This window comes from Epargyreus clarus, unplaced genomic scaffold (genome assembly GCF_041222505.1).
Source record: "Epargyreus clarus isolate Ecla_fem2 unplaced genomic scaffold, WU_Ecla_fem_2.2 ptg000019l, whole genome shotgun sequence".
NCBI classification, from domain to species: domain Eukaryota; kingdom Metazoa; phylum Arthropoda; class Insecta; order Lepidoptera; family Hesperiidae; genus Epargyreus; species Epargyreus clarus.
This window is the reverse complement of record NW_027332227.1, coordinates 14,454,946-14,481,769: the sequence shown is the minus strand read 5'-3', so window position 1 is coordinate 14,481,769 and position 26,824 is coordinate 14,454,946. Positions and strand designations below refer to the sequence as shown.

The window sequence follows — 26,824 nt, the reverse complement described above, 5'->3', positions numbered from 1 at the left end:
TAAATTCAATTTTTGTGTTAAAATTAATGTTTAAATTCACTACGGAACTCTGCACTGTGCGTGCTCCGACACGCTTTAGCCGTTCTTTCTGTAGCCTTTGTCAATAAGATTGATTATTCTTGAAATATAAGCCTAAGCAATCCTGTGATATTTATTTCGAAATTTTCAGTGAAATAACATTTCTTTCCAGGTCATAAGATTTTCTTATATTGAAGTATCAAATAAGAAAGCAGTCTAATTTAGGTTGCCACTTATTTTAATGTAGGAGTAGCAGACGAGCATGCAGACCACCTGATGGTAAGTGGCTATTGCCGCCCGAGGACATCTGTAATCAACCCCAGATATGATTAGATATTCCTACCTACCACTTACCATAAATTAGATTACTTACTTGTAGAAGCACGTCCACGGCCGTCCTAGAAAACCTTTAAACGATACTAGATAGGAGAGTACTACCTGATATCAGTCACAAATGTGTTGCTACCACTGAAGACTAAGTTGAAACGCCTCATGTATTTTATACCACACCCTTCAAATCAGAAAACAGCAGCCTTTAACACTGTTGTCTTTTGGCAGAAATAGATAGTTCTATACGACATACTATTATGAAGACCGGTATAATGGAACGATCATGGAGCGGTCACCATAAAGGTCTAATATACAGTGGGTTCAGGGTTCAAACCCGGCCAAACATATCTATATTTCTCATGGTGTGTGTCTATCTAAATATATATAACTCAAATGTGACTGACTGACATAGTGATCTATCAACGCACAGCCCAAACCACTGGACGGATTGGGCTGAAATTTGGCATGCAGGTAGATGTCATAACGTAGGCATCCGCTAGCCTTTTGTACTCCAAGGGGATAAAATAGGGGATGAAAACATGACTTCGTAACGCGAGCGAAGCCGCGGGCAAAAGCTTGTGGTACTTATAAGACCTGTGTTATATATTATCCCATTTTACCTAGTAAATCTTAGTATGGGGATAGTATGGAATATATAAAAAGCGTTATTTATATAGTTAAAAGGGTACTGACCAATTCTCCGTTGCCAAGCACATCTTCCAAGGTGTTGTTGAAGAAGTAGATATCGGTGTAGTTGGTGGCGTTGATGTAGCTCTGGCAGTCCGCGTTGGAAGACGGGAGACACGTGCGTTGCTTTAACTTCTGAAGCTTCCTACAACAAAGGAGATAAAATTACCAATACGATTTTTTTTTTTGATAATATAGGAGTAGCAGACGAGCACGCAGTCACCCTGATGGTAAGTGGCTACTACCGCCCATGGACATCTGTAATCAACCCCAGACAGGATTAGATATTCCTTCCTGAGGTCGGCCACAGATACGCCGCTACTCCTGAGGAGTAAGCTGGAACGCCTCGAAAAAGTATGTCTCCCTTACCACAACCTTCAAACCAAAACACAGCAGCGATTAACACTGCATAAAGGCAGAAATAAGTGTGGCGGTGGTGCCGCCGGAGCCGAATCACAAAGGGTTCTACCACCTTCGATAAAATTCAAAACATTACAATCTTACTCCTCTTACGCATTAATCTTACCACACCCTTCAAACCGGAACACAGTAGCGCTTAACACAGCTGTTATAAGGCAGAAATAGGTGTGGCGGTGGTACCGCCACAGCCGAACCACAAAGGGTTCTACCACCTTCGATTAGATTCAAAACATTACAATCTTACTCACCTTACGCATTAATCGCGGAGACTGCTAACAGCGCGACTAGCATCCCTTCTTCATTCTGTGGCGGTTCACGTCTATTATCTATGTAATGTCCGTTACTAAAAGTTATCAAATTTCGATCTTTAGCAGGGAAAGAATAGATAGATTAATTATTAATACTGGACGTAAGTTAGCATATGAAACTGGATAGGCTGCTAGCTGCATTATTCCTCTCTACGGTAAACTGATAGTGCGCACGAGAAGTTAATCTTAATCTTGTTAGACTAAGGTATAATAACGTTCTTATTAACTTTAACGATAATAATTGAAGGTGGTAGAATACTTTGTGGTTCGACTGCATTCTCATTCACTCCTTCTAAATCTAAAAAAACGTCTCAATTCCTATGTCTATGATATACAAATTAAAAATAATATTAATGAAACTACTTAGACAATATAATAAAACAATGAGAACAAAACAGTAAAAACAGAAACAATAGGAATAGAAACAGTAGAAATAGAACAGCAACAATTGAAGTAATGGCAACTAAAGTGGGCTTATTACACAGTACCTTCTCCGAGAATACTGTTTGATTACATTGAATTCAGATTCTCAGAATAAAAGTAAAGACATAAAGATAAAAAGTTTGCTCCTAAACTGGCGATATTTCAACCCTGGGAATGTTAAAAAAAATCCAGTGTTTTATTATTCCTAACCCCAAACCGAAATGCTGATTTTCATAGGATATCAGCGGATTTCCAAAATAACTCTCAATCCTTATTTAACCACACTTTAACCCTTAACCATTGGGGTCGAATAAAAATATCCTTAGTATTATACGATGAAACAATTTTCCAAATTAACTTTACTAGTTAATCACTTTAGATACTGCAATTTGCCAGTCAATCAGAACAACTTTTATTAGAAATATAGATATTAGAGTAAGAAACGCTGAGAAACCCGTTTAGTAAATGACTAATAACGTCGCCGCAGAATTTATTACATCTTAGGATGAGCTTGGGACGCAGACTCAGGCTAAATGATCCACAACCGAGTGTTCCGGTGAGCACTGAATTTCTCTGGATCATTTCAGTAACATACGAGTTTATTTATTACAATGTTTACTTTCATGATGCCATTTTCGAACCGAGGTTACTAGTACACAGAAGTTACATTGATCATTTAATTCTATCGAAATTTGAGCAAAAGGTATTATTACTGGATGAAACTCTGCTTTTCATTGCGTGCATTAGACATTGATTATAACTTTCTATAGACAAAACAAGTTAGAATTAGAAAGATAGATATTAAACTTAGAAATGCTTAGAAACCCGTGTTACCGCTTAGTAAATGACTACATAACGTCGCCGCAGAATTCATTACATCTTAGGATAAGCTGGGGACGCAGACTCAGGCTAAATGAGCCGCAACTGAGCGTTTCGGTGAGCACTGAAATTCTCTGGATCATTTCAGTAACATACGAGTATAGTTATTACAATGTTTACTTTCATGATGCCATTTTCGAACCAATGTTACTACTGCTGCACGCACATTCATGGTTTAATCTATTTTGGAATCTATTTTTCTGGTTGCCATGTGGTTAATTTTTGGCTTCTCAATCGGTAGTCCTGAGGTTTGAAACTCAGTCATGCACGTTTCATTTTTCCACGTTGTGTGCGTATTAGAAATTAATAAGTATCACTGTTTATAAAAGTGAAGGCAAAAATCCTGAGGAAACCTACTCGAGGGATTTTTAAAAGAAGTGCTCAAACCCGTTCTATCAATTCACACTTGGACTATTGCGTATTCATCTTTTATTCTATGAATTAATTTTTTTACTCTGCTAGGAGACCCATAGATGTGTGGGGCTGACGACGTAAATTTGAATTACACGAAGGAATTTTATGAAGTGAATGTTATTAAAAAATATGAATAATGAAGCTCAGTATTTTTGAGTAACCATGATTCCTAAATCCACGGTACGTATTGAAGTGAGTCATTACTTTTTGATTGTCCAATTTCCTGCCAAATCGAGGTTGCGAGTGACAGTCAAAAGGGAGGTTTGGGTGAATTTTGGGCGATTAAATCGTTTCTGTTGTTGAATGTTATAAGACTAACTATGTAGAGTTGTTATAAGAGTTTAATTCTTTGATGATTTTTTGAAGTTGAAGAATGAGAATGGAATTCATCATGGAATGGATGGTGAGTTACAGCTGCTGCAGAAATCTGTAGTCAACTTCAAATAGACCGTCCTACTTGAGATCGCCTAAAAATTCATAGCAACCTTTGTGAACTAAAGTAGTTTATTAATATTTTCATTTTAATTTCACGTTTATCACATTTTTGCCCTATACATATACATAGCCCTCCCATGTCGGTTATTTAAATCTTCGTGGTAAGTCATTCAGGTTCAGAAACGCTGTTATAATAAGAATTGAGACCAAAATGTACATTCAAAGTACACTCTGGTAAACTTGTAAACGTTTTTTTGCATTCCTCACTTTTTCCTTCACAGTAAAAGCAAATATAATTAATGAATTATGAAATTGGGACAAAATTATGTATTAGTATACTCACCATTGCGTAATAAAACTGGTACCGATAGTGTATATGGGGGTAGATCTGTTGACCTCAATACTGGTTTCCGTGGAGTTCATCATAGAAGACTTCGTTTATTGTCCGTGTTGAGACATTGGTCACTCGCAGTCTTAGAGGCGCTGCATCTGTTAAACATACATAAATATTAGTATATCAGAAAATATAAAGTAGAAGCAGTAAGTCTTTTTTTTATTAATATTTGTCTATCACGCATAACCCATGCATGCGTGCGACTTTCACACTCTCTCGTTTTGCAAGATTGATGCAAATAGTGATGAAACTGCAGCGAATTAAATCAAGCACAAGGAGGACTGGCGTAAAGCATAGATGCGCGTGACAGGAAAAGGTCTACCTGTCATGCGCGCCGCACGTACGCGAAATGCAATGACACTGCAGCGGATCAAATCAATCACATGCATGACATGCGTTAAAGCGTAGACGCCCGCGACAGGAAAAGCTCTATCTGTCATGCGTGGCTCGCACTGTCACGCACACGGAACGCAAAGCGACTGCAGCTCAAGCACATTCAGGACACGTGGAAGTATCGGTCTGCGGGACAGGAAAGGGTCTACCTGCCAAGAATGTTACACGTACGCGGGACGCGATGAGATGGCAACGGATTATACCGCGTGATAGGAAAATATTGTCTAAATATTTTGAAGGTGTTGTATAACCTCGGTCTAAAACGGTCCAAAACTGACGTGTTTTAGTTTGAGTTGTATGGTAAGACTGCTCGTGAAATGTTTTAAATTAGTACTAAGGGGAACTACATATGTATGTGCAATTGACGCAGGGACGACGTATCCTGTTTATGAATGAGCTGCATAGCTATTCGTTGCATACTCAGTTCTTGCTTCTATTAAATGAAAAATACAAATATAAGTGAATTTGAAAATGTTTGATTAGTTTGATTCGTCAGAACCACAAAAGTATAACACTTTTGTGGTTCTGACGAATCAAAATAATCCTTACATGATGTTTCATCAATGTTTTTATCTTTCAGAATGTCAGGGTATCAATATTGTATCCAAAGTCATTTTTAACATAAATCTTTTTGAACATCAATAACTTACACCATTTCGCAATACTTTTCGTTTCGAAAGAAACTTTATTACACATAATTATGTGTTACCCACAACCTAGTTTTTTCTGTTCTATGCCCAAAACACATTACATTTCGTAACACATGTTTTCACAGATAGTCAGTCAGTAAAGTACTTGTTTAATTTTATTTTTTTTCTTATTAAACTTACCACAGGATAAAATATATAACTACATAACAGATATGCAGCAGGTGCCTTTCCCCAGCGACTGGGTATCTTTAAGTCTTCCATGCGAATGCAGCCTTACATCATCTGTAAAGAAAAGATAATATTAAAAGAAATAATTAAACTGTTTTTTCCAGCAGGTTAAAAATACATGACGAATCTAATCTTTTATTTGGGAAGTCGGTTGCATCCAAACAGAACTTTATACTTGTTGGTACATTGAAGGTGGCAAAACCCGCTGTGCTTCGAGTTCGGCGGCACCACCGCCAATTCTATTTCTACCTAATAACAGATTTCATAAGCGCTGCTATGTACTGGTTTGAGGGTTATGGTAAGAGAGACACACTTTTTTACGGTCCGTGGGCGGCTATGGCCACTAACCATCAGATCTCATCAGACCATCGATCTGCTTGCTCGTCTGCTATTTCTATTTTATAAAAACTCTTGTTTTACGTTGTTTGTAATAGACGCGTGCTACATTTTGAATTAGCTCGTTTGTACAATCGAACAAACAAGTAACGCGTATGAACGAGTAATCTCTCTATTTATCAGCGACGCACGAATTGTTACAGTATGGTGTGTTGTAATCTATTTTAAACCGACATATTACCTATGCACTGGTCTACTTTGTATGCACGAAATCCAAAGTTTCGTCGGAACTTTCGGATCCTTATTCTATTCGTTCGACAAACTTTCGGATCCATCCGAAACTAAATTCAATAAACTATCAGATGAAAACAATATCAGTTGTTTTTAGGTCAGGCTTTAGGGCGCATTTATCTACAGACATAGAGCGTATCAGACGCGTGCCGTGGCAGACTTAAATAATTCTCCTATACAATGTGTTTTAACGTAAATATACCATAAATATTTTAGAAAATAAATTTCTTAAACCATAAATATCTACCGTAATATAGCCCCGCAGTAGCACGCCGTGCCTATCAAAATTTGTCTAAAAAACATGATTTTATCACCCTCAGCCTTTGTCTGACATGTTTAATATACACCAAGCCTTACTCAAACGTTAAATAGCGTCCAGTACTACCAACCCTCCCTTATTTCCTTGAGATGCTTCCAGCTCACTAAGCCAGCCAGTGAACTAGAACAAATGGGTTAGCAATAACAATGGACTCACACGAGTTTGCCAACACCCTATATTTGTCTAAGATAAAATAAAATTCTAAAAAATCAATAAGAACCTCTTTAAACGTCGTTTCTTAAGATGTATAAGTGTTTGTAGTTCCATTTTTAAAAGGGTAAAAAAGGAACCCTATTACTAAGCCTATACTGTCTGTCCGTGTGTCACATGACTCTGTTTCATGAGTCGTAATAGATAGACACTTGAAATTACTTGCCCACACTGCTTTAACCAGACAGTAGTAGCATAGCAGCATAAATAGACAAAAGCAGCACAATACCGTCGTCTTTAAGCAGAAATAAGTCTATATTTCTCTTATTTCTACCTAATAACAACAATGAAGCGCTGCTGTGTTCTGAATTGCATTGTGTGTTACCCTTACCCCTTAGAAAACCTCGGAAAAGTCTAGACTTTTACGCTCCTATGGCTGACCTCGGGAAAGATTGAATTCTTATCTAGGATTATGTATTTAATAATTTTATCATTCTGTTTCTCTGGTCTCCATAGTAACCGTATTCATTATTCCATTGTTACCAGTTTTTAAATAACTCGAAACGGTTTCATCCGCTTAATGGATGCCTTTGTGGAATTAAATAAATAAGATATTCTTTTTTGTTGTCAAAACAACTTATTCTTTTATCAAAAGACAATAATTTAGTACGTTATGAGGAACAAATATTTTAGACAATGGAAAAACAAAGAAAATTTTGTGTTGCCAAGTAATCTTAAATTTTGTGTTTAAGAAAATTGTATTTGGATACAATTTGGTCGATTAGAATTCTTTGTGTTAATTTTTTTAGTATTTGTTGTTATAGCGCCTATAGTGTTCTTATAGCATAGAAGTAGCAGACGTGCATGCAGTCTATAGGTGATAGGGATGAATTAAATAAAGGTTTTGGTTATAATACAATAAAACTATTTCTTGGTCCAATTTACAACTTTTATTATACCCGCATGAAATACAACTCTCCCGCCAAGAACGTTCTTTTTCTTTTTTATGCTAATGCATACAATCGTGTAAGCCATACAGCCAGTGACTTTGTAAATGAGTACTTATTATTATAAAAATAACAGATCATGAAAATAACACAAAATAATTAATTAAATAGTACTATAATTAAATAATTTGAATATATTTGTAACAGTTGAATATGAGCGCGTGAGACGGACATTACAGAAAGAGCCGCTGAAAAAACTATATACAGCAACCTCCGGGCAGACTCTTATATATTAAACAAACGCTGTGCTAAAATAAACTAATAAATAAATATTAAAATAGATATATAGTGCGTCGTCTACCCACCTGTGTACCCTTACCATGAGTTTTCAAAACATCCCACAATTTTACGTTACGTTTACTCAAACCATTATTCCGTCCCGTTTGCTTTAGTTGACTGAGTAAACGTAACAATAAGTAACTGCTCAAGTCTTTTTGTCTGCCTCACACGTTTGCAAAAAGGAGAGACAAAAATAAAGCGCCATTTTATCAATTTAGACATTTAATGTTACGTTACTGACACTATAGTTCTGATACAATCCACTAGGGGCGCTGATTGGAAATTGTATGGGCATTACGTAATCAAGTACCAAAACAGTCATATTTGTCAAAACGTAAAAACTCATGGGAAGGGTACTGATGGTAAAAGGCTACTGCTGCCCATAAACATTTGTAATTATAATATTAAAAACTCCAAATATGATTGACATCCTATACGATCTCGGCTAAAAATACAATGCTACCTTTGAAGCTTCTGAAAATTATGCTTGATTGCTTTGGAAAAGTATCCCTTGCCACACCCTTCAGACCAGAACACAAAAGCGCGTAACACTGCTTTTATTAGGTAGATAGAGTCGAACCAAAAAGCGTTCTACCACTTTCTAACCAGAACACTTCAGACAGCAATTCTAGTTCCTGATTACTTACAATAGTAACTAAAAGCATATAAGATAACATAATCGATCAGTGGGTTCCTCGAAGGGCCCTGTAACCTTCGGGCCCCTCATCGCGGTAGAGCAGGTACCCACTGGGTGCTTAAAGCTGTTTGTGGGTGTTAGTCACTGAACGAACGAACACCCAATGGACAGTAAAAACAATACATTGCAAAAGTATGTAGAAAGTCGGATTTCAACTCGCTTATTAGCTTGGTAGAAACCTAAACTTTGAACGTGATTTTGATGTAAATCAACATGTGGTTAATTCGAAACTTTGAATATCTATCAAGTACCGATGACAATACACGATTTTGCATTGTCCCATTGTCATTATTTAAACTAAAAATTGTAAAGGATATAGTTGTTATTTTACCGCTATAGTAAGACTCTATATTATGAATGCCATGAGATATGAACATACAGTGTTGGTAATGGTAATAACAAAATTATTAGTTAATTAAGAAAATGTCAAAGTGTAGCGTATCTTGTTGAACAAACTTCTTTTTTTAGATAAATGATACCGGAGCTCATGATACTGGAGCTCATGCTTCATTAATTATATGTAAAAATGGCATTAAAAAAAATGAAAAACAGAATAATTATTTTTAAAATTAAAAAAGACAAACCCACTGAGTTTCTTACCGGATCTTCTCAGTAGAGGTCGCATTCCGATCCGGTAGTAGTTTAAGAAAATATTGTAACTGACAGTTTGTAAGTGCCGCAGTTGGCCTATCTTTATATATATATTTCTTATGTGCGTGTGTATGTCACTGAACTCCTCTTAAACGACTGGACTGATTTTGATGAAATTTGTTGTGTGTGTTCAAGGGGACTTGAGAATGGTTTAGATTCACAATTTAGTCCGCGGGAAAAGGTTTTTTTAATTAATTTTTAATTCGTAAGTAGTTATAGAATCGGAAACTATGCATTTGATCAAGTGATGATCTTAAGCAAAGTTGTTGTCCAAGAGCCCACGTGGGTTTGGGAGTTTGTAAGACCAATTTTCGACAGATGGCACCACTGTCATTCCAATGCAGGTACAAATTTTCCGTTTTATGTATGTCATATTATTTCTTTAAAATGCGGGCGAAGCCGCGGGCACCACTAGTACAAAATAAATATAAAAAAAATGATTTTCGGGCGTATGCGTGTCTTATTCTTTGACATGCTCTATAACCCAAACGACTTCGATAGATTTATAATATTAACATATAATGTATCTTTATATTCGTTTTAATAGTGCGAGTGACATCCTAACTAATATAATAATTGCGCATATATTTCTTTGTTTGCCCCGCTTTCAAGTCTTAACTACCAAACCGATTTTCATGAAATTTTATACACAAGTTATCAGGTGTCCAGAAAAGGATATGGGGGTACCTTATATCGCGAAAAAATGTACTGTACGCCTACCAGGAGTTTTTACGTTTCGACAAATATGACTGTTTTGGTATTTGTTTACGTATTTGCCCATACAAATTCCAATCAGCGCCCCTAGCGGATTGTGTCAGAACTAGGAAATCGTATGGGCCAATACGTAAACAAATACCAAAACAGTCATATTTGTCGAAACGTAAAAACTCCTGGTAAGGGTATTGTTCTCGAAGAATATGTAAAGCTACCAATAGGCGAGCGAAGCTGGGTAAAAGGTAGAAAGCTATTTTTTAAGGTAGTCGAATGACTCTTTTACATTATTATTTTTTTTACTCTGTTATCACAATCAATTTCATAAAAATTAAAGATTTATCTACCCTTAGTGACAAATTCAGAAATGGGTCAGTTCTCTACCAGATTAACGGAGATAGAGTTAAACGAAGCGATAATGAGTCCCCATATTAAACGAGGGTTGAAAATACTTCCAACAATTTAGTACATAAGTAATAGTACATTTTCTGTTTTGTAGACATAATTATACATCTCGTCAAAGTGAAGCTTAGTACTTATGTTTATAATTATTTGAGTGCAACCCTTTTTACCCGTCGGCGGAAGGTAATGTCTTTTGAGCGAATGTATGTCTATTTTTTTATAATATAGGAGTAGCAGACGGGCATGCAGTCCATCTGATGGTAAGTGGCTACTGCCGCGTGGACATCTGTAATCAACACCAGATAGGATTAGATATTCCTACGTGAGGTCGTCCACAGATGCGCCGCTACCCCTGAGGACTAAGCTGGAACGCCTCGGAAAAGTATGTTTCCCTTATCACACCCTTCAAACCAGAACATAGCAGCATTTAATAGTGCTGTTGTGAGGCAGAAATAGTTGTGGCGGAGGTATTGCTGGAGTCGAACCACAAAACGTTCTACCACCTTCGAAAAATACTTCTTCGTCAATTTTTTTTATATGCCCTGTAGCCCAAACAAATTGACGGATATTTATTTATGACGTGTCGTTAGACTCGAAGGACATACACACAGACGTAACTATCCATGAAGTACATTATCTGTGTGACATTTTAACATAAACAACACAAAACTATATGGGCGTCGATCTCTCATGGAGAAAATAAAGAAATGGAAATAGTATAAATGCAAAAACTTTCGCAAACAATAGGACAGAGTTAAGATTAATTATTTTAAAAATAATGACCACAAAGCGGACATAGTCAGACTTTTGATACAAAATCTTTAATCACACTCCATACTAATAACATCTCGAACTAATTTACGTGTGACAGTTTTAAAACAACTTATTGCGAATAGGTAACCCGTTGTTACTTTCCACCCCATTTCGGGCCACGATGATTAGTATATTCAAAATCAAATCCACGTTCCCAATTAAATCCTCCATGGAATTGTAATACTGATAGTATCAGACGCTATTTCACCAAAATGGCACCCTAAATACCCATACAACTCAGTAACGATTAGCCGGAGTCTTGCGTGTACGTAATTGCTTCTCCCTTGCCCTTCAAGCCGAATGGTACTTCAAATTCAAATTCAAATTCAAATCTCATTTATTCAAAATTGATTCATATAGAATACTTTTTGAAAGTCAACAAACTACCACCGCTTCGGAAGGTATTTCGCTATGGAGAAGAAGCGGCGCAAGAAACTCCATACGTGTGCATATTTGCATCTTTTAAAGAGTAAATAATATACAATTTTACATAGTGGTACATATAATTAATTTTTGATGTTGGAGCTGGAGTTGTCATACCATACGGATTTATCATTTAAGTACTGATTTACATTATAATAAGCTTTTTTACATAAAGTTAATTTTATAGTAGATTTAAACCTTTTCTCGGATAGATCGATAATGTCTTTTGGTATTTTATTGTAGAAACGAATACAGTTCCCCATAAAAGAATTACACACCTTGCTTAATCTAAATTGAGGTATGGCCAATTTATCTTTATTTCTAGTATTATGACTGTGCCTATTATAATTTTTTTCCAAAGAAGAATAATTTTTGCGAGCATATAAGATATTTTCATAAATATATTGACTAGGCACTGTCAAAATATTTATAGATTTAAACAGTTCTCGTAAGGACTCACGGGGGCGAAGACTATAAATGGCTCTAATTGCACGTTTTTGAAGTATAAAAATGACATCTATGCTAGCAGCGTTACCCCACAGCAGAATACCGTAAGACATAATGCTATGAAAATAACTAAAGTAAACAAGCCTAGCGGTTGGTATATCGGTAAGATGTCTTATCTTCTTTACCGCATAGGCTGCCGAACTAAGTCTACTACATAACTTTGCTATCTGAGGGCTCCATTGTAGTTTAGAATCTAAATTTATCCCTAAGAAAACTGTTTCATCTACAAATTCTAAGTGATCATTGTTAAGGGTAACATTCATCGTCAGCTTTTTAACATTAGGCAGAGCAAATCGGACACATTTAGTCTTTTTATTATTTAATACAAGATTGTTTGCGCTAAACCAGTTGTGAATTATGTCAAGTGCTTTATTGACAGCGCTCACGTCGTTAGATTGTCTTTTAACTTTAAATATTAAGGAAGTATCGTCAGCAAACAACACAACCTTTGATAAGTCCTGCATTACATACGGTAGATCATTAATGTATACCAAAAACAAGAATGGCCCCAAAATAGAGCCTTGTGGGACGCCTACTTTAACACCAGAACCTAACGATTTGTGTCCCTTAACCTGAACTCGTTGTACTCTATTATCTAGATAAGACCTAAGCAGTTTTAGAGACGTACCGCGTATACCATAATATTCCAACTTTAACAAGAGAGTTTTATGTTCTACACAATCAAATGCCTTAGAAAGATCACAGAATACACCTATAGTATCCTGCGCATCTTCCCAAGCGTCAAAAATGTTTCGCATTAATTCAACACCCGCATCAACGGTTGATCTACCTTTGGTGAAGCCGAACTGTTTATTATGGAATAAATTATAAAAATTAAAGTGTACTAATAATTGATTAAGTATTAGTTTTTCAAATATTTTACTAAAAACAGGCAAAACAGAAATTGGTCTATAATTGCTAGGATCTTTGTTGTAATTCTTCGGAAATAAACAAGACAATAAACGTTTAGGACTGCGAGTAGCACTGTCGGTTTACTGATTTCATATAAAGTGTATGTATATGTCATAGATTAGTAAAGATACTTCGCCGCCTTGAAATTGAATGAAGCCGCAAATGGCTTATTATAGTAAGTTCTTTTTTTGAATTCGCGACAAATAAAAACATTTTTAGAGAAAATTTACGAATAAATAACTAATTCTGCGTAATTTACATGATAATTAAATAATTTATAATAATAATTTCAGATATTTTCGGGACATTTTAGCACGGAGACGTGGCAAAACTTTTTTACGCAACTATTTCAATTCTCAAAACTGGGTACATTTTCATGTTAGGAGTGAGTAATCTTTACTAATCTATGGTATATGTATGTATACTTTTTACTCGACTGCACAATGCGTATGCGTATGCGTTATATATATGCGTATGTATATATGTATACATGTGTGTGTATGTATGTATCACATTTTTAGCGCGCCCTGCAGCCTAAACGCCTTGAGGGATTATAACAAATGACTTTTTTATTTATAATATAGGGGTAGCAGACGAGCATGCAGTCCATCTGATGGTAAGTGGCTACTGGCGCCCATGGACATCTGTAATCAACCCTAGATAGGATTAGATATTCCTACCTGAGGTCAGCCACAGATGCGCCCCTACCCTGAGGACTAAGCTGGAACGCCTCGGAAAAGTATGTCTCCCTTACCATACCCTTCAAACCGGAACACAGCAGCGCCTAACACTGCTGTTATTAGGTAGAAATAGGTGAGGCGGTGGTGCCGCCGGAGTCGAACCACAAAGGGTTCTACCACCTTCAATATAAATGACACCTCAATTGTCGAAATTCATCCAGCCGTTTGTTAGATCCGATCAAATAAAGAAAGACAAACATACAAGATACGCGCGAAAAACATAACCCTTCATTGGCGGTCGGGTAAAAAGCAACTTTTTAATACTTTTAAATTACTATATTGTTACTTATCAAGCGTAAACTTCATAAAAACTTAATGTTAATCTTAGACTAAACAACTTTTAGGTAAACTGAAGTAGTCTTCATTTATACCTCAAACATTAATACCAAATTCAAAGGGTATTATTACCTAACTTAACCTTGGAGGCCGTTGCTACACAGTTTGCGGTATCTGAATTTCAGGTGAATTTGAATTTAGGCCATTCCAGCCACCTTTAGGTGAAGGTGAATTGAAAAGACTATTTTGTAGCTGGATTTTTGGTAAGAATTTGTACACAAGGGTCTTTGATAAGTAAAATAGAAGATACTTCACCGCCTTGAAATTGAATGAAGCGAGAAATTGATGATTTTATAACTTATTTTTTTTAAATTCTTTACAAATAAAAAACATTTTTGGAGAAAATTTACGTATAAATATTTAAATAACAAATACTACGCAATAAATAACTAAGTTTTTCAAACATTTTATGGATATTTTAGAACGGAGACGTGGCAAAACTTTATTGACACAACAATTTAAATTCTCAAAACTGGTTACACTTTCTTGTTAGGAATGATCAATCTATGTATTTTACGTATCTAAGACAATCGTAGAATAGAATTGAAAGTATAACGTGACTTACATAAAATATTTTCTTGACTTTATCCTAGCGACTTCGTCTGTTTTCTCTGTCCTTATTGTTATACACATTTATTTAGTTTTATTGGTTGTACATATTGAAGTTCCTTCTGTAATACGATTGTTTTTATTATATTCAACGTCCACCTAAGGGGAGGACACGCAGAGGGTTCCAGGTTCGATCTCTGGCCAGCCAGCAGTATAAACGATGAATTTAGAATTTATGTATTCGGATGTGTGTGTGTGTCTGGTACTCACGATACAGGGAATCCTAGTGTGGGGCAGTGTAATAAACGTTACTATGCCAAGAAACTAGTGCTCAATATTGTGAAAAAACGAATTGCAACCAAAACCAATGCTACTTGATTATTTTTTGCAACTCCATTTATTTTTAATTACACACAATGGCTGCTTTAAATGAGAAATAATCCTACAATTCCTAACAGCACTTTTAATTTCGACAAAAGTACAAAACAAAAGACCATTGTCTGAAGAAAAATTTCAGCTAATAAAACACCAAGTCGTGAACTCCAGTCGACTTCAGCTCCTTTGTTCATGTTTGAATGATAATGACAATAATTAATGATTGATCAAGCCTTCATTGTTGGACTCATTAGCGTTTGAATTAACCGCTTAAGTAACGGGAAATACAATGGGCCGTTTGTTTGTAAGTTTTGAAAAAGTCTGCCTAAAACTTTGATGAAAGGTTGTAATTGTCAATTCCGTTCGACATAACGAAAATTTGGATCTGTGTATACCCTTAGTATGAGTTTTTACGTTTTTACAAAATTGTCTGTTTTTATATTTGTTTACGTATTTGCCCATACATTTGCCTAATCAGCGCCCCAAACGGACTGTATCAGAACTGATTGAAAATTTATTAGAAATACGTAAACAAATACAAAAACAGTCAATTTTGTAAAAAACGTAAAAACTCATACTATGGGTACCTACCTAAAATTTTTTTCGCTCCATTTTGGCGGCTATTTTTATTATTATAGCCTTGATAGTTCACGGAATCAAGATATTTTGCATACTATTGTCGAGATAATTTAATGGAGATTAATTCCATACTTTTTAAAAATTGATTTACTGCAATAGAATTGGAAAAAAACACCAAAATAGGTCAAAAAATTTTCCTGTCCGTCATGTGTGAAACCTGAAAACACTGTAACTTGTGAAAAAATCCATCATTTGAGTTAATTTTTTTTTTAAATTCTAATTGACGATTGTAGGTCACTGAATGCGAATGATTAACTAATTCAGTGTCGTTTAATTGCAATTAATAAAAAACGAAAACTACAAGACTGTATATCTATAGATATTATGTACATTTATTCCGCCAGGGGCGCTTGTGCAATACCTTCTTCCTACTACAGCTGTTTTTTCGGCAATTATTTTTGAACGACTTAAGTTTTTTTTTTGTTTTATATTTCATAATTAAATGAGCATTATGAGTCGTGCACTTTTGGATTTTCCAAACTTTCTTAAAAGTCTATTGAATTGGTTAAGTAGAAGTTTGGTAAACATTATATGCATATCTGTGATTCGCCGTCTAAGTAGTTTTAACTGAACACAAAGAAACGTATGACGTAGTAAATAGAGAAACGAAATCTTGAGTATGAGTGTTGCAGGCAAGGGGCAAATTATAATATTTCAAAGTCTAATTGTGTGGGTCTTAATTTTTTTAAACCATGTGGTAAGTTTTGCTTCAATGTTATGTTTGTTTTTGAGATACCTTACTACACCTAAACTATTAGCCACCAACTAGTAGCCATGTCACTTTCATAGACAATTCATCACAAGAAACACATCACAAAGCATTATCATCACTTTATGCGTAAGCATTCCAAATACAATTAGAATTCAACATAATTTCGCTCACGAACACAAAAGCGTGTCTAATGATAAAGGGATGGTTGACGTTGCTGGAGTTTCGACCTGCGGTTGGATTGTGAACGGTTCCCGTTGATACGCACGATAATCCAATGACATTGTATCTTTTCTCTGTTTATTTTAAAGGTAGTAAAATTACTTAAAGAGATCTACCACTTGAACCTATCGTGGTTCTACTCTAGTACCGTTGCCAGAAATATTTCCGCCCCACGGCAGAATTACACAATTTAGGCCAGGCATTCTAACTTAGTCCTCAAGAGCAGTAGCGTATCTGTAGTCGACCACAAATAGGACAAAAATATTTGCTTTTGATTACAGATTTCTGTCAGCGATTGTGGCCACTGCCATACAAACTAAATACTTACAGACAAATAATCGCAACAGGATTATTTCAATTTGAATTCTAGTAGTTTCATTTAAAATACTACACATTTCTCTCACGAAGGGAAACACAAAAGCGTGTCTACCGGTAAAGGGATGTTTAACATTGCTGGCGTTTGATTTTTGGTCGGATTGTGAGCGGTTCCGGTTGACTGTCATGATATACTATTGAAATACTATTTTATATAATAAAAGACTCAATTACAACTCCATTATTTATTTTCTCTGACAATTCATTCCATGACATCTTATTCTCTCAAAAAACATAATATCCTTCTTTCTTTTTATATAGTTTCCCGCTACATTGCTGCTCACGAGCAATTAAATAGAGTCTTATTAACATAAATTAACTAAAAAGTATTGTTATGAAAATATACCCTTACAATCGACCGTCCTGACATCGTGAGCGTCCCCGCACACGACGCCAGCTGGGAACCTAATAAACACCCTTACATTTCTTAATACTTATCCGAGGCATATAAGCAGTGATAACCTAGTGGTTAAGAAACGCGGCCTCTCGATCGAGGGGTCCGAGGTTCAAATCCCAGGCACGCACCTCTGATTTTCAAATTTATGTGCGTATTAGAAATTAATTATCACTTGCTTAAACGGTGAAGGAAAACAGCGTGAGGAAACCTGCATACCTGAGAGATTTATAAAAAAAAAAACATCTCAAAGGTATGTGAAGTCTACCAATACGCACTTGGCCAGCGCGGTGGACTATGGCCTAATCCTTCTCATTATGAGAGGAGACCCGTGCCCAGCAGTGGGACAGTAATGGGTTGTTGATGGATGACAAATATATGTGTTTTATTCCAGATGTCCATAAGCGATTGTGAATACTTACCATACAAACTACATAAATACATACAAATTATCACAACATTATTACTTCAATTTGAATTCTAGTACTTAGTTTCATTTAGAATTCAACATATTTCTCTCACGAAGGGAAACACAAAGCGTGTCTAATGGTAAAGGAATGTTTGACATTGCTGGCGTTTCAATCTGCGGTCGGATTGTGAGCGGTTCCCGTTGGAAGTTACGATAATCCATTGACATCGTGTCGTTTGTTATGCGTTTAATATTAAAAATAGTTTTTTATGTTAAACTAGTATACGGAGATGGTAGAATCCACAATATAGTTTGATTCAGAATTAGGTGTCCAAAATGTAAACAAAGAAATGTTATTGTCAAAATACGATTACATGTCTTGTAAACCTTAATAAATGAACAAGAAACTAAAACTTTAAGAAACTCAACAAAAATAAATATTTAATAACTACACACAATTTAAAAAACGCGCTATGAAAACGACAAAACATTAGAGTTCGACCACGATCATGAAAATGAATAACATCAGCTACGAAACTTAAAAATGGCGGCACGAAAAATGTTTTAGATCCCGATCGTGTTACCATTATCACATTTTAATTTTCTACCATAAACCTTGTTTTTTATTATTATAACTGTAAAGAACAAAATTGAGTTAATATAAATATTGGAAAATATTAATTGATCTTAATTTATTTACATTATTATTTTATTATCGTTGTATTACTTTGATATCGTCATAATAAGAAACTACCATTTGTAACGTATTTTCTTGATAGGTTTGTTTAAATTTTGGACACCTAATTATGAATCAGACTATAGAGACACCACCGTTGCATCAATTTCTGTCTTATTACAGTGTGAAGCACGGCTATGTTCCGTTTTGAAGGGTGCGGTAAGGAAGACGTGTCCATCCGAAGCGATCCAACTTAGTCCTAAGGTAGCAACGCGTCAGTGGGCAACCTCAGGTAAGAATCTAACCTCATCTCAGGTTGATTACCAGGACTACATGCTCGTTTGTTACCTCAATATTAAAAAACCCAACGATATAGTTATGTTAAGTAGACATTATGGTAAAAAGATGTGCCAGAATTTGGTCATTGACACGTTGTTAGTTCAGAAGACTAAACCACCGCACTGGCCAAGTGCGAATTAGTACAATTCATTTTTTTTTAAATCGCTGAAAAAAGATAGCTGAAGAACATTGTAAACAAGTCGCAATTAATTTCTAAAACGCATATCACTTATGAATAATTATAATTCAAAAAACTAAAAAACGCGCTTTTATTTTCTACTTTTAAGTTGATTTTATATTCATAAAAGCGTGCTTTTTAGTTGTTTTTGGAACTATAATTATTTATTAATTTTTAGTATTTGTTGTTTTAGCGACCATCATTATGCATCGTTTAAAAAAAAATCAAGTGTCTATCTATTACGATTAAAGAGATAAAGCCCAGTGACACACGAACAGACCGCGGAGGGTTTCGTTTTAACCTTTGAGTACGGAATCCTAAAAATCATACTACAAGAGGGCATTATAGATATGTTTCAGAACATTTGAGTTATAGGGAAATAACATTATTATTTTCTAAAGTAAAAATCACACTATAACAGTTACGCCTTATTGAAACTAAAAAAAGCAATTATCTCATCATCATTATCTGCAATCTCGTAACTTGCGATGAACTTTGTCAGGCGCTTAAACAATCTCACCTCGAAAATCGTTAATCCTGAGGATGTTGATAAGGACAATGGTACAAAATTATTAAAATCGTGTATTGTTATCGGTTTTTAGATAATTCTTCAAAATTTTGAATTAAACTAAAAGTAGATAGAAATCGGGTCAAAGATTCCGTTACTGTTACGTACATACATACATACGAGTACATACAACCCAAGCTAATAAAAGCGTGTTAAAAATGAGAGGTATGCACAGTGCACACCTGGGATTCCAGACTTACTACATATAAAATACCAATTTTGCAATTTTAAACCACACTTAATTAACAGTACATTAAAATTTAAGCTAACCCGTAAATAAATTACTTCAATTCAGCATAAAACAAATTGTTGTTTTAATTGCTATTTCGTAAACAAGCACTCGAAGGGTTATAAATTATTTATTACGTTTATTCGATTAACAAAACCTGATTTTATTGTTGTAATTGAATTGGTGCCAATAAATTTTCCATACCTGATTGGTGCTAATGAAATATTATGCTAATTTTAAATTCAATTAATTTGGATTGGGATATTTATGACAGGTATAAAATACAGCTAGTATTCCCGTTTGATGATTAGAATGTATGCGTTCCCATAGGACAGGATTATTATGACTAATTTTTAAGTATTCTTTTCAATCCTTTTCATGTTTCCTTTATAGCCCATAAAGGAGACATGAAAAGGATCGAATATTTATTACGAAAAAATATATACAGATAAAAAATGGCACTATAAGTTCTACGTTTCTAAACTAAACGGTTTTCAACTCGTTTTGGTCCGGGTTACGAATCCCAGTCGTCTCTGATGTTGTCTGATTGATTCTTCTGACTTTATCAATTTATCACTAGCTTATTTATTCACTTTATGTATAAAAAGTATATATGTTTCCTTTGGCAAAAAAAGCTAGTAACATTTTCACGTGAAAGTTCTATAAAAATATCATAAAGGTAAATCCACACATTGCCAACGTAAGGAACTATGCCCTAAACCCTCACTGTGACAGGAGACACATGTCAAATAGTAAAAGAGTAATCAAAAGATAATAATTATGATAACGCAAGCATTACCTAAACATACTTTTTGATTAAAGAAGCAGCTACTTTCACATCGATGTTTACGGCAAAAGCCTAACAAATATTCACCTCAGCATGATACCGTCCTCATGGGAATCAGATCTCATCTAAGATGTGAAGCTCTGCATGGGAACGTCGACGTGTATTCAGTAAACTGAAAGAGATCGTTTGAACTCATAAAACAGGGCACGCCTTTTTGAAATACTGCTACTTTTTAGGGCAGAATTTGTTAACATTCGCGCAATTTACACATGGTCATACACCGTAGTACATATTTTAAAATATAGTATAATTTGTAACATATATCTTATGTATCTAACGCAGATTTTTTAAGGCAGAAGTAGAAAAGGAGTCTGCAACCTCCTTCTTAACACTGTTATGAGCCAGAAATAGGTGTGGCGGTGGTGCCACCGGAGTCAAACCACACAGGGTTCTGCTCTGCTGTGTTCTGGTTTGAAGGGTGTGGTAAGGGAGATATACTCTTCCGAGGCGTTCCAGCTTAGTGCTCAGCGGTAGCGGCGCATCTATGGCCGACCTCAGGTAAGAATATCTAATCGTATCTGGGGTTGATTATAGATGTCCATGGGCGGCAGTAGCCACTTACCATCAGGGGAATGCATGCTCGTCTGCTTCACCTATGTTAAAAAAAAACAACTTCCAAATTACAACAGATAAGTTTTAAACCACAATATATTCACATCACGAAACACAGTTTAATGTTGAAAGCCAAAACCACAGGTAATAACGTACACCGCGTTTGTCACTCGTATTAAAATTACACGGCTCAAATATTTTGATTTACGAATATGATACGAAATTCAAATAATATCCGCGTGTCAGCGATCAACGTTGTGACACGAAAGGATCCGGGTTCGATTTTCGGTTAGAGTTCTACCCGTCAGACATATTACACCTGACGACTAAGTTTGAACGCTACGTATAAAGTGTTCGTACTAAAGTACCACGCGGGAGGTTCCTGGTAAGATTACTAATTGACGCGTACAGATGCATTGCTACTAGTTGGAACGTTTTGTACAAGTGTCTCTCATTTACTATATCCTTTAGAATCTTATTGCTTAGCACTGATGTTCTACGGCAGAAATAAGTGTGGCAGTGGTACCTCCGAAATCACACCTTGAAGAGTTTTACCACCTCCAACTTACAGGTAGAAATATCTATGACGGCAATCCTCCCTTCGAACCTTCACAGTACAAACTATAGTTATACAATCAAATGTAGTATATTCGTGTCTTTATCCTTGATTACCTGTAATATATAAGCAAACAGCACCTCCTGTACTATAAAAACAACCTCATCAGGCCTCATAAACATGAACGCGGCGCTGTCAGGAACACGAAAGGCATAAAATATGTACGTACCAAAGTGACATAAGGAAGGTTCCGGGTTCGATTTTCGGTTAGAGTTTTCCCGTTACAGATGTATTATAGACTGAAGACTAAGTTTGAACGCCTCGTATAAAGAGTATCTCGGATACTACATCCTTTATGGCTTCTTCATAATAATTTCTACAGCCTAAAATATTTTTTTGACAATTTATGATGTATTATTATTATATTAATTAACGCCATGACAAATAATGTTTGACATTTATATGTAAATAATAATTATGATGTGTGTATGAATCCGACAATTGTTACTTAATATAATAAATAATTTTGGAAATAGTTTTGTCATACCTGACTGTATATTTGCACGCCTTAAAGGCAAAATAATCCTTACTAATATTATAAATCCGAAAATAACTCTACTCCTAAGTCTGTCTGGTTGTCTTTTCTTCACGCCTAAACCACTGAACCGATTTCAATGAAATTTTGTACAAAGATAGTCTAAAACTCGAGAAAGGACATAGGATAGTTTTTATCCCGGAAATCCCACGGGAACTAGGGATGGCGATCTAAGATCGATTAATCGGAGAATGGATCTTTTGGAACAAAAAGTCGATTATTTTAATCGATATTAGTAAGGATTGAATCGTAAACTATGCATTTGATCAAGTGAAAATATTTGGCAAAGTTGGTGTCCATGAGCCCACCAAGGTTTCAGAGTTGGTACGACCAATTTTCGCCACTGTCATTCCAATGAAGGTACGAATTTTCAGTTTTATGTATGTTAGTATGTCATATTATTTTCTTCTAAACGCGGGCGAAGCCGCGGGCAAAAACTAGTAGGATATAATAGGATATAATACATTATCTTAACACCCATTGTACCTTATTTAGCAAATAAAGATTATGATTATGATTTAAAACCTTAATACTTAACACTGTTATAAGGCAGAAATAGGTGTGACGGTGGTACCTTCGATATCAAACCACGAGTTTTACTATTCAAAGTACAGTTTTGATAGTAAATATATAGTATAGTTTTGCTATCAAATGTGTAGCATATTCGTGTCTTTAGCCTCGATAACCTGTAATATAGCAAATAGTACCTTAAGTGTTAAATAGTGTTTATTGTGTAATTATTGTAATATATATTAAATAAATAATAAAAACTGTAAAAAATAGTACCTCCTGAACTATGATAACCTCATCAGGCCTCATAAACATGAACGAGGCGATGTCAGGAACACGGAAGGTATGCATAAAATATGTACATGTAACAGAAAATCGAATGTGACGAGATATTCCATTCCGCCGATGTTAAAATACGAGTATGCTGATAACCTGCGTGATCTACTTGGAATGGAATGTAGGTGAGATATGATTGCTTCACATAAACAGAGAGGTGAAATACATATGGCTATAGAGCGAAGATATAGTTTTTCTGATGAAGATTATACCCTTTTTTGGTTACGAAGGTTAACCTTAAAAAATTACCCTATGACATGGGAGCGACTGAGCTTTTCCGCACTAAACCCCCCCCCCCCTCGGTGGCCGTCCTCGGCACTGCGTTCAGGACTCCAGGATCTCCTAAGGAACGTAGCTGGAGTCCTCTAAGCGCGTTGCCCCGTCGGGCTTTGCCCAGGTAAGCATAAGCTCGCTACACGGTGTGTACGACGGTATGTGGCTGCATACATTGCATACACGGCTGCATACATCTTTTTAGTCACCTCTTACAACAGACAGGATATACTTTAGCCCTATTCTGGTCCCGGAACTACAGGGACAGTTGAAGCTATACGTATAAACTCATTGTACATCATTTTTCTTCTAAAATATGTGTCACTTTCCTATCGTCTGTCTGTGACATGTATGTGTTGTGAGTCACCATAAGATGGACTGCATGCTCCTTGGTTCCTATATTAGGAGAACCAAAATTAATCTTTTTTTTTCTTAAGCTGCCGACAACCAATTCATTACTAAGAAATCTAAAATGCTAATCAACAAAATAATTCCCATATTTTTTTAATACTTTTTGCCACAGTTAGATAATGAAAAAGATTTCGTCTTTCTGCATTTTATCGAAACTATTACTGATCTTATATTTAATCCAAAGTTAATTATAGATCTTGCGGTCGTTTTGCGTAATCAACGACCTTTAATATCCGGTCGTTCGATGGCAAATAAGGGTGACTAAAACTTAGAAAAGGTTTTATTGAGGATTTTTAATTAATAAGAGTATTTCACCCAAGGGTCGAAATTCCGCCATAATCTTAAATTATCCCAACATTTTGACAATAGGTGAGGATTCAGACTAGAATAAGTATATACTAACATTTGAAGGTGGTAGAACCTTTTGTGGTTCGACTCCGGCGGCACCACCGCCACACCTATTTCTACCTAATAACAGCTGTGTTAGGCGCTGCTGTGTTCCGGTTTGAAGGGTGTGGTAAGGGAGACAGACTTTTCCGAGGCGTTCCAGCTTAGTCCTCAGTGGTGGCGGCGCATCTGTGGCCGACCTCAGGTAGGAGTATCTAATTGTATCTGGGGTTGATTACAGATGTCTATGGGCGGCATTGGCCACAAAACTAAAGAAAAATAAAAAAAACATCTGAGGAAGATGGAATACCTCCGATAAATTTTATCTGTGGTGTTTCAACTTACTTGGGGTAGCAAAGCATCTATTGCCCACCTAAGCTTGGCCCCTAATCTTATCTGGGGTTACACATGTTCATGGGCAGAAGCCATTGATAACAAGGCATATACATGTTAGTTTCCTGCATATTAAAGAACAAAAGGTTGGTTTCCTTAACCCTCAAATCCTGTACCCTTACCATGAGTTTTTACGTTTTGACAAATATGACTGTTTTGGTATTTGTTTACGTATTTTCCCATACAATTTCCAATCAGCGCCTCTAGCGGATTGTATCAGAACTATAGTGTCAGAAACGTAACATTAAATGTCTAAATTGACAAAATGGCGCTTTATTTTTTTTTGAGTTTACTCCTTAAGAAACGATTTGAGTTATAAGGCCCGGTACGGAAATTTTATGAGGAGTAAAATCAAGTGTAACACGAAAAGTTGAGGCGTTACGTAGAAAGAGACAAACATATATATCCACACTTTACGCGCAACACTAGTGAAGTCACTGAATAGAAATGTCATAATTTTATTTAAAAAAAGTGTGTGTGTGTCAGCTACGACGCACGATTGGAGTTTACTCCTTACGAACCATAATTATGATATATATCGAATAGAAAATAGTTAATGACGTTTTAATCCTTACTAATATTATAAATCCGAAAGTAACTTTGTCTGTCTGTCTATCTGTCTGTCTGGTTGTCTCTTCTTCACGCCTAAACCACTGAACGGATTTTAATGAAATTTTGTACAAAGATAGTCTGAGACCCGAGAAAGGACATAGGATAGTTTTTATCCCGGAAATCCCACGGGAACTAGGGATGGCGATCTAAGATCGATTAATCGGAGAATCGATCTTTTGGACCCAAACAATCGATATTAATCGATATTAGTAAGGATTGAATCGTAAACTATGCATTTGATCAAGTGATGATCTTTAGCAAAGTTGTTGTCCATGAGCCCACGAAGGTTTCAGAGTTGGTACGATCAATTTTCGCCAGATGACGCCACTGTCATTCCAATGAAGGTACGAATTATTTTCTTTTAAACGCGGGCGAAGCCGCGGGCAAAAACTAGTGTTTTATATATTGCTAATTATTTTTGGAGTTTTTGGAGTTTACTCCTTAAGAAACGATTTGAGTTATCAGGCCCGGTACGGAAATTTTATGAGGAGTAAAATCAAGTGTAACACGAAAAGTTGAGGCGTTACGTAGAAAGAGACAAACATATATATCCACACTTTACGCGCAACACCAGTGAAGTCACTGAATAGAAATGTCATAATTTTATTTAAAAAAGTGTGTGTGTGTCAGCTACGACGCACGATTGGAGTTTACTCCTTACGAACCATAATTATGATATATATCGAATAGAAAATAGTTAATGACGTTTTAATGTTTTATATATTGCTAATTATATTTATTGTAATAATTACTTTCATATGGGATTTGAACTTACTGTATTTTAAATTAATAAAAGCACTCTTGATTCATATTTTGGTTAAAAACGCTACTTCCTTTTTGAGAGGATATGATGATTGTAATAAAAAGGAGGGATTGTAATGGACATGTATACATGTCCGAGTTTAGCACCTTCGTATTTGGCTTATTTAAAATTATCTATGTTTTATTTGTGGCTAAAAATACTTTTAATATGTAGTCTGTGAACCTATTTTACCGATACAACGCATTCCTTCACGTCACTAGTACAAAATTGTCTCTCTTTTTTGCTAACATGTGAGGCAGGCAAAAAGACTTGAGCACTTACATATTGTTACGTTTACTCAGTCTACTAAGCAAACGTAACAGAATAATGGATTGAATAACCGTAACGTAAAATTGTGGGATGTTTTGAAAACTCATGGTAAGGGTGGACGTAGAAGCGCTTAACATTGCTGTTTTAAATCGAAGGAAAAAGTCAAAACAAAAAGGGTTCTATCACCGTCAAATTATGAATTTATAAAAAAGGTCCGTTTTATATTAAAAATATATTCATGTTTTGCTCAAAATATGTCTTCTAGCCACTTAGAATTAATTTGCATGTATCGTAGATTGAGGTCGAGTGGGCAAGCTCCGGCGATCGTGTCTAGTGGGTAATGGGTCTTATTTATCGTGAGTATGTTATAAGTAACATGATTTAATTTTTACTTTATTTCAAGAATACTTTCGGGAGCATAGTGACGTATTGACAAAGTATGAGGTTGGTTATGTTTTTACGAAT

The 26,824-nt window shown here is 35.6% G+C and overlaps 1 protein-coding gene across 3 annotated transcripts in view; it reads right to left on the bottom strand.

Annotated features, from left to right (window-relative positions):
* Positions 1–26,824, bottom strand: part of mAChR-B (muscarinic acetylcholine receptor) — a 44,955-nt gene that overhangs the window by 11,378 nt on the left and 6,753 nt on the right. For all 3 annotated transcript variants that reach the window (XM_073083984.1, XM_073083986.1, XM_073083985.1), the window contains exons 2-4: positions 5,532–5,633; positions 4,258–4,403; positions 1,042–1,180 (exon numbers count right to left, since the gene is read on the bottom strand). In XM_073083984.1, the coding sequence (XP_072940085.1) occupies positions 1,042–1,180; positions 4,258–4,340 (222 nt within the window). In that variant the 5' untranslated portion in view covers positions 4,341–4,403; positions 5,532–5,633. The remainder of the gene's footprint in view (positions 1–1,041; positions 1,181–4,257; positions 4,404–5,531; positions 5,634–26,824) is intronic.